Genomic DNA, 9936 nt, shown 5'->3' on the forward strand with positions numbered 1-9936 from the left:
CTTTTCGGTAACTGTTCAAGTAATTTTGGTGCTGCCTGTACCTGTAAGTAACTGAAAACTTACGAAAAACATTTCCACCCTCATTTTATTTATAAAAAACACAGCGGTACCTGATAAAATGATTCTATAAGACTCTCGGATTTAGTCGATAGCTTTTAGTCTAACGAGAATGGTTCTAAATCGTCATCGTCAATAGAAGCTTATCTAAGTTACAAAGCATCTACAGAACCTTTTAAATATTGATACATAAATGTATGAGATTGACAAGAATAAAACATGGATCATGTCGTGATTTTTTAAATTCAAAAGATGTATTCCGTTTATAAGGTTCAATTTTAAGGCTAACTTCACAATGTTAGAAATGCGCTTATATTAAACTTAGGGTCAGTCTACATTGCCGCGGAACGAATGAAAGTTAAGTTTTTTAGCAAAGTAGTAAAAGGCACCGCGCAAACGTGTGTCTTGTGTTGGATACAAGCAACCGGCAACTAGAAGCAAGTGTTCTATTTTCATACAAATAGCTGTTGCGGCACAGTCGCAGGACTGTGTCCGACTGCCGCAACCGGCGACTGTGTAAATTTCAAATCAATTGTACCGAAATAGAATATTCGCTTCTAATTGTCGGTTGTTTGTATCTAACACAGACACACATTTGCGCGGCGCCTAACGTAAAAATTAGATACGAGCCAAAAAGCAGGTCGCACCTCGTGTAGTCGTGGGAATTCCCACAGCTACCGTCTCGTATCCAGTTTGTACGTTAGGCGGTAGGCCGAGACGTCAACAGCATAAAGTTGATAACGACTTCAAAACTCACTTCAAAGTCAAGTGTCGATGTGAACGATAGTCCGAGAATCAACTTCATTCCAGACGTCATTTTATACTGAGCTAGGCGCGCGGTGACAACTGCCTGAAATTAATGTCGACTGCATCCATTCCGTTTCATCTGCATGGAGCAGTTGACATATAAGCTCTACAGTTGATCAATATGGTATGTAGAATATCGTTACAAAAACTCGTTAGCATGCCGTTACGCAGCAAAGCAAATTGAACCTTACAGTCGTATCGCATCGCGTATTGCGTTGAATTTCTTCATGATAGTCAAGTTACGTAAGAAAGTCTAAACCCAGCCTAACGGCTAAAGGACGTTTTTTGTCGGTCGACTTGTCAATACTAAGAGTAAGCATAATCGACGCGATTAGTATCAAACAAAAAGAATCTAATCTGATCAAATTTAGTGCAAAAGAAAAGCACCGCAGATTGTCCTGTCACTACAAAACTCTGTTTTAACAATTTTTTGTACCTAATTAACTACCCTATTTTTTCTAACTTTCATAAATATTTCTCTTTACACACTACGTGGTATAACATGTTCTTATAATATTAAAAACAGATATAATATCGTTCCTCTGCTAACTAACCGCTTTATCTGATATTTTTATTGTAATTGAGACGTACGTCCTTACTCGGCTTCCAAAGGCAAAATTATCTACTAATCGTCGTATAAATTTTTACAAATGACTCGTTTTCATTTTTAGAACGCCTTTCACAGTACGTGGAAAACACGAAAATGCGTTGCCTTGATTCATTTATATTATGCTAGGTACAAGAGTAAGTCAGAAGAGGGACAATATGTCATAATAATATATAGGAAGACTATAACTAATAAAAATAGAACATTAATAACAAAAATGGTAACTAATTAATACTAAAGTTTCTTCATACTTCGTGTCTTGTTTTGTAAATATTTTGTACCTCATTTGGAATGTAATAGTTTACAGTACACATGTACTCACCCCTTAATAATTTCATATTTTTGGCCATTTATAATAACTATTTATAATAGCTAGTATGCTTTCTTCATATTTGAAATGTAGAAAAGAATTTGGTATAAAAGGTAATAAAATACTTCTGTGCATTTTATGTTACGCAGATGTTGCTCTGCACGCGTATCTACTCATCACGTGTATCAACCGCATAAGGTTTATGCAGACATTTTAAAAATCACGCGTGGGTGTCAGAAAGCGAGATGATGTGTTGTCACTATAAATAATAGTAAATAAATGACGCACACACTCAACATACACTGCAAACAGCACAGACTATAGTAATAGTAGACTATACCCTATAAATAGATACGTATGCGGACCAAATCCGTGTTCTTGCAAAAAGGCGATGAAATAAATAGAACTGGGTTACATTAAAACATTTTTCATTGCATTCTGTTTAGCCTACTAAATTAATTGAAATAAAATTCTGTGTCATAACAAAGTGCATTAATAATTATGCGCATTCTCTATTAATTTGTTTAGTCTTTTTGCTACATTTATGGCGCGAAGATAAAAAATAAATGAAAAGAACATCAGCATAACATTAGGTCGGCGTTAATGTGATGTCGTACAGCTGCACAAGGGTGAAAACCCACTTACTAGCATCCGTCAGCGCCGCGCCCATACTTAAAGTTCAGATAATGTGTGCGCACAATCACACCAAATACTTGGTCTCAAACATAGGAGTCATCTTTACTATGAGTGCCGTAATAATAAATTGCACTCAAAAGCAAGTTATGTACAAAAAAAGTGTGAATGAAGTTGACTTTGATCATAAGCTCGTATCAACCATAAGATAGCATCTATTGAGTTAGAATAGAATGACATTGGCATATAAGGGTTATGCTGTATACTGTATAATAATTTATATATTTTGGGGCAAAGTACTGAAGAAACTGATTGGACGGATGTAATTATTACTCGCATGGTGCTCGATTTTCTATTGTATTTTGACAATATAAATGTCCTAACTTAAAAAAAAATTAACAAAAACGTATATAATACATTAACTATATGAATATATAAAGACAATCATTATTATCATAATGCGCGTCGTTTTAGCAAAAATAAATTAAAGTATCGAGCCTCCCTTAAGGATCAAGTTGGTATAAGTAACTCTCTCGTGACTTTCATAGTAAGGTTACAAAAAGTTAAAATAATACACTTTAAAGCACATATCTGAATAACAACGTTTCGAATAGTGAATTCGAAAGCAGTGAAAGTATTCGTATTAAAAACATTTGGTATAAAATTCATTATTGGTTATAAAATATATGTCAACTGACATTATAGGAAATGGAATGTTAGTCAAATATGTGGTATAACCAGAAATATAAGATACTATAATAGCAGTTTACTGCGGTTTTCAAGGTCACGTTTTTCTTCCCAGTCTGCCACTGGAGATTGCTAGGGCAGTTTATTGTCATATTGTTTAGTTAATCTCCTATACTTCTGGCTGATGAGTCGTTATAAAAGTCAAATTAGCTTACAGGCATTTTCGTTATACTAAAGCCGCGTACAAAGGCTATAGGCAAAGTAGCACTGCAATATTATAGCTTGTGAAAATTATTGTCATCCTCTTTACAGCACAGTCTCACTTTATACTTAATAGTAACAATTATGTGTAACAAAGGAATTCCCTATACTACAACCAAAGATATAGACTAGAACAAATTTAAAAAGATTATTTCCTAAATTTGTCCTACCGGGAATCGAACCCGGAACTTCCTCATCCAGTGACCACATTGCAAAGGCCACCGATATCGTCAAAATCTTACTTATATATTTTTATGGAACTCACTTGAAAGTTATCAACAATTTTGTCATTATATAGTTGTTTAAAGTTATACAGCAACTTTGTACATAAATGTTTTCGCAAACGTAAACATAATGCGATTAACACAACCGTACAAATCAAGCAAAAGCATTGTCGTTCCTTTTAAGTATATTATTTATCATCATTCACAATAACTTGTTTATTATATTTGCTTATGAAGTATTCTGAATATTTTTAATCACTTTAGGTTGTGATTACATTTGCCTACAGCCTTTGCATGGTGTAATAAAGAAAAACAATACTCATCATTGCGAGCATATCCAATGTTTCTAGCAATAGCGGTCAAGTGTGGTCCGATGCAAGGTTTCATGCTAGCGCCGTGTCATTTAAACGAGAAAACAATGGGGCACCCGAAAAAGTTGAAAACACCTAAAATGAAAACAGAAACGTGATATATATTGCAATCAAACAATACACTTTATCCTGAGAAGTTTCACGCCTTTATGATGAAGAAAGTTTATAAAGAAAAAGAGTGATTATGTTAAGAAAATATAGTAAATTCTATAAAGCGACATAAAGAAAATCTAGCGCGAAACCTCCCAGTACACTGCGAAACAAGAACATGCAATGAGTTTCATTTAAATAATAACGAAATAAGCTATTTAATGAAAGAATACATGCACGTAATCAGCTAAATTTTCCTATATGCTTCAAATGCCAATCTTACCCATACGTAACATTACGGTTTATCGTGCCCTAGTTCCGTAATAATATGAAATTCATTTTAGATTAAATACTAAATAATCTCTTTGAAAGAGATATGTGATGTAAACAACAATTATGAACGAATGCGCGCGAATAATTAATGCAGATATTTTTAATTTTCATGTTAAGATATGCTCTACTTCTGCACTATATCATGTATATATATTTTAAATCACCTACTTTAACGATTTTTTAAATAATTTCTAAGCCCAATATTAGTATTAGAACACCAATTTATGAATTACATAATTTGAAGGCTAAGGTAGACTAGCGTTAGACAGCTATTTGTTAGTGAAATTCAAACGTGAAGCGTTAGTCTAATCACTATTGAATTTGTTTTAGTAACGCCTAATGTAATGTACAGGACCAAGGGCACGTCAAGCTTGAAATTTAAATTTAACTCTGTGCGTTTACGATACGAACCGTTGAATCTCGCTAAACGACAAATTTGATGTGCTCTTGGCTGTACAATGCAATTTCCAATCATGAAAAATGAAACTATAATGATGACAGAATGCAAACCAAAAAGTGCAAGTTAGATAAAATAAAATTACCCATCTTTTGATCAAAGCTACGTGATGTCAGTGACCCTCGAGAAACATAATCTGCACTCAAGAAATAAAAACAAACCACGAATCAGAAGAATATACTTATTTATTTATATGAACTTCGACTATATTGTATTTACAACACAAAATTGTGATGATTTTGTGACAACACTATCTTAACAAAAATAGAACATTGTAGCTTTCTAATTAGGACAATGTGAACATTATATATGTATTTCTATGTTATATAAATCTACTCTATTTCAATTCTTGTACCTCAGTTTAACATTTCAATTTTATATATTGTCCAGGAAGTAATTGGATAAATTTATAATTTAATTTGATTTGATCAATTAATTATAAAAAAAAGGTGTAGTTAATACTACACTGAATATTATAATTTTATAGTCATAGACTAGTGATACACATTAACTTACGATTATAAGGTAGATAGAAGGCGCAAATACTTAGTGATATTTGTATCAAAGTGCGGAGTTCACCACCAAGCAACCCTTTTTGTTAGTGCATGGTCACAAAATTGATCTTAAACAATTCAACCCAAGATGTTAGTGAAAAATAATGATTATTAAAAAGTAAGAATTACTATCATGGTAATATTAGTTATTATTTAGTACCTCGGCGTTTATTCGTATATATGTATATATTAAATTAAATAACACTAAATTAGAACATAAATATAGTTCAAAATTGGGGTTCGCAACTTGGCGTTGAAAGTTTGTGGAATTCTTTAAGCTAAAAGGAATGTACCATATAGTAATGTCTAAATAATTCTAACTAGCGATAGGTACCCTAAAATCTATTTTTTTTTCTTAATGCATTTTATAAACGCTTAATTTTTGGTAATAAGAAAAATTGAGTTATATCAGGATTGGTTCAAGAATTTTGTTCTTAAGTTTAAATGTGAGCTGATAAAGAAAGCCTTATTTTAGTGGGTATTATTAAACAATACGCATATAAGTAACATTTAGTATCAAAACCTGTGATAGTAAATATGTTTGATAAGTTGTCACAAAACTATTTTCAAAAGTGGACAGAAATAACATCGAAGCAGGAAGGCGCAGGTGGTCGGATAGCAGGCAAAATTCGTTGTAAGAATTATTACGATTGCATAGATTTACCGATAAGAAAAAGTGCAGCGACAAATCGGACAAGGAATGGGAAAACTATTGCTTTGAACAAGTAAATACCAAGTGCCTGACACGTTATATAAGTTTAAGGAGAGAATATTAAGAAAGATTTTAAGAACTATGAACATCATGAAGCTTATTTTCATAGCTTTTAAGTACAAGTTGATACTAAATATATTTTATATTTGCTTATTGCTCAAACGAATGCCCAGATTAACCTATTAATTTACGAAGCTAATTCTGATAATACAAAAATAAAGTAGTAAACATCTTTCATTATTAAAATATGTATCCACCATTTTACGAATATAATACACTGTGCTGTTACTAAGAAGTTTTCCCATAGTCTTAGACTTAATTAAATTAAAGCTTGAGTTTTCTGTCAACTGTCAATGTATGCCTGAAGGTCGATTTCTAAATATTGCACTGGTAAAAATGTAACGCACTTTCTGAGCTCCTTCATGTACGTACACGAAATAGAAAACCTATATAGTGACGCTAATAGAATACGCTTATACCATTGAAGCAACACAAATATCAACTTCATATGAACTCTCCGAACAATATAAAATAATATAATATGAAAAAGTCAAATAAATGCTATACTACCTTATTTGATTCAGGGAACATTTTACTCAACGTTGCCTTACCTTTGGTGATGTTCAATTTTTGGTGATATCAATATTGGAATGTAAAGTTTCACATCGCATTACGTTAATAAAATTAACCTTTCTTAGGAACTGATTTCGAAATAAATATGTGGAAAAATAAAAATTTGAGTGTAAAAAGTCAAAAAATGCTTGACCATTTTTAGCTCGAGTCATAAATGCAACAGAACATAATAATGGACCGCAAGATGTATGGATAACTGACGCGTTCGCAAAACAACGGGAAATTTCAGGCGCAATACTTTTTTGTTTATCACAAAATGTTGAATGCCGCGCGACGCATATTCTTAGGATATGGTAGTGTAAAATTTACTTGACTTCTTATTACCTGGCGAGCTAGTGGCCACAGATTGTTCAACTTTTTTACGCTCAAATTTGAGTGGTTGCTTGAGATTGACATTGTTCGACTCTGCTATCGCTGCCACCCGTTCGAGCACACTGCTTATTGCCAAGCGCGCCTGAGGATTCACTGTTAGGCAACCACCTGAGGACAAACAAACACGTATATTAATGTCGATGTGGAGAATGAACGAAAGAAGAGTGTTAAAACAGATTTATAGCGAATGTGAGCGGGGAAGTCCATAAGGGCCGACCAAGTCTAAATTACCACGACAAACTCAGGACATCCTAAAGAGAGGCCAGGTCATGTATAACTAATTTAAAAGTATAAATAAAATTAAGCTATTCACTGACAGCCTGTATACTACAATCTCAACGAATTTTTCAGCGTGTGTATGTGATAGCATTGATACGTGTGGATAGGGCGAAAAATGTGCGTCAGGATCGTAGCAAGTGGAAGGCTGTGGTCTCAGCATATTCCGATAGAAAAGGGCGTTAAGCCTTCGTTTGTGTGTATGTAACATCAAAAGGAAAAGAAAAGAAAAACTAATGAGACAAAAAGAGCGAACAAAGTGAAAGAGAGAGACTAGTAGAGAGTACAGTAGATTTATTAATAGTTTTAATAGGAACGTTATCAGCAATCGTCACACTCTGACAAATTATCTATTTTCCCTGAAAAATTAATCGCTCAATATTCCTATTAATAAATCAATGCATTTGTGCAATATAGAAGAATACTCGAGACCTTCACCCACACATAAACATTGTACTGTATTGCCAACATCCCGTCTTAAAGTACTACACTTTATTCGCCATTCTTGCCTTGTTAAATCAATTGCTCAACAATATGTTCCATTATTCAATCACGACAGATTGAATTTGCAACGAAGTCTGACACATAAAGTGACCATATATAAAATTGCAAGAATCGTAACTCAGAAACTGCGTGATTCTCTGTTGCGACTATTCCGGTATTTTCCCGCAGGTGTCTATATTCAATAAAGTCGTTGTCACTTGTGCCTCACTCGGAACGAAAAAGGGTTTTATCAAAATAGATTTACATACATATTCGGAAACATGAACAAAAGATCAATCGACCTATTTTCATTTGTAGAAATATATCTCAATTATTGTTGAATAACAAAGGGCAAGTTCAAAGGGCACAACTGACAGCAATAATCAGATTTTTTACTATAAAAAGTCATATTTGACGTTTATTATGTTAAAAACACTAATATTATAGTATTTTACTTAGCAATGTATGGAATTGTGCCCTTATTATATAGTTCAATAACAATATAATAACACGAAAAAGGCACAACTGAATACAATTGTGCTCTTTAATTCCATTCATGAGTCAAGTGTTAAAAGTCACATTTAAATTAATTATGCCCTTTATATGCAGTAATTTTTTTTTCCACAAGTCAATAGATAAATTGATGGTATTTTTTAAAACGGCTGATTAAAATACAATAAAAATTTCTGTACAAAACATGTGGTATGTATTTAGAACATAAATAAACTACTAATATTAAATGTACTTTTTATCAGAAAAAAGTAACAAGTATTTCAACACATTTATCTCCGAATTTAGAGTCCGCTACTTGTGCCTTTCTTTTTTCCGAAAGCAGTGTGTATCAAAGTACAATGAGTAAAATACTTTGAAAGATTAAACTCTTTTTGGATCATATAAATACTTCTACCAGTTTCCAAAAAACACATTGAATAATATTTAAATGAATGATTGATTGTACATACAAAAACCGTAATTGTACATACAAACTTAGTGAAGCAGGTAGGATGTACAAATTAGCATTCTGTTACGGATATTTTACCATCAATTATAGCAATTAGCACCAATTGAATAGTTAAATAACATTCGTAAGTATAAAGTAAACTACATCTATTCATAGTATATGTAGTTGGATTGGATTAAATGCTCTCTAACTATAGGAGCACTTAAGGGTTAAAATTGCTAGGCAATATAACATATCTACCATATGAATAATGAAATTTGCTCCTTATGTACAGGAGATATTTAATAGTACATTTTAAGACATGTGGGTGTTATTAGTTAACTACACACATCAAAAGTATCCAGGGATAAAGCACGTTTTTGCTATTTACTGAATAACAGCTTTTTCAATGTTTTTTTAACATCACAGAATTTATTTTCAATTTCATTTTTAAATTCAAATTATAAAATTAACCAAAAAATTTCCATCTGTGTTAAAAAAAATTAAAAACACTCATTTGATCCCTAAACACTTTTGATGCGTGTATATGTTAACAGCTTTTCAATAGTACACACAAATCTTATAATACGATAGAATAAAAGTCTCGAATATTTGGGCTTTATGGGTAAATTTTATTGCACACCAGTGTAGTAATTTAAAAAACTTACTTATAATCTCATGGAAGCATTTGAATCGTTGATCGTTGGGGTTCAAATTGTAGTTCCCATTCAATATAGCCAATTTCGCGGAGTCTTCAAATGGGTGTTGCATATAACACAGTGTATACAATATACAACCCAAAGCCCAGATGTCGACGTAATGGTCTATTTTTCTGTTGTCCCATGTGTCTAACATTTCTGGTGCTCTATACATGGGTGTTGTGAACTGAGCCAGCTGAAAACAAATTAATGTTACCGTATTATACAGAACGCATAAGGTCAATGACTTTAATTGCCTCTGTATGTTTTTCTCCAGGGTGTCGCGGAAAACGTTTGAGTAATAAACTTAGGTATTATCGCTTTACTGGGAACTCTGTCTGTCTGCCAAGCAGAGCGCTTTTTCAGTTTTTGTTTACGACGTTACAAGCGTGACAATTGAGGCAAATCTTTCGTAATATATACATGTAAAA

The 9936-nt window shown here is 32.7% G+C and overlaps 1 protein-coding gene across 2 annotated transcripts in view; it reads right to left on the reverse strand.

The window, feature by feature from the left end:
- LOC113236405 (cyclin-G-associated kinase) overlaps positions 1-9654 on the reverse strand; it is a 31168-nt gene extending 21514 nt beyond the window's left edge. For both annotated transcript variants that reach the window (XM_026472441.1, XM_026472442.1), the window contains exons 1-2: positions 9476-9654; positions 7046-7216 (exon numbers count right to left, since the gene is read on the reverse strand). In XM_026472441.1, coding sequence (XP_026328226.1) covers positions 7046-7216; positions 9476-9578 — 274 coding nt within the window. In that variant the 5' untranslated portion in view covers positions 9579-9654. The remainder of the gene's footprint in view (positions 1-7045; positions 7217-9475) is intronic.
- Between the last annotated feature and the right edge of the window lie 282 nt (positions 9655-9936).

The sequence above is a fragment of the Hyposmocoma kahamanoa genome, unplaced genomic scaffold (genome assembly GCF_003589595.1).
Source record: "Hyposmocoma kahamanoa isolate Upper Pololo Valley unplaced genomic scaffold, ASM358959v1 92, whole genome shotgun sequence".
NCBI lineage: Eukaryota > Metazoa > Arthropoda > Insecta > Lepidoptera > Cosmopterigidae > Hyposmocoma > Hyposmocoma kahamanoa.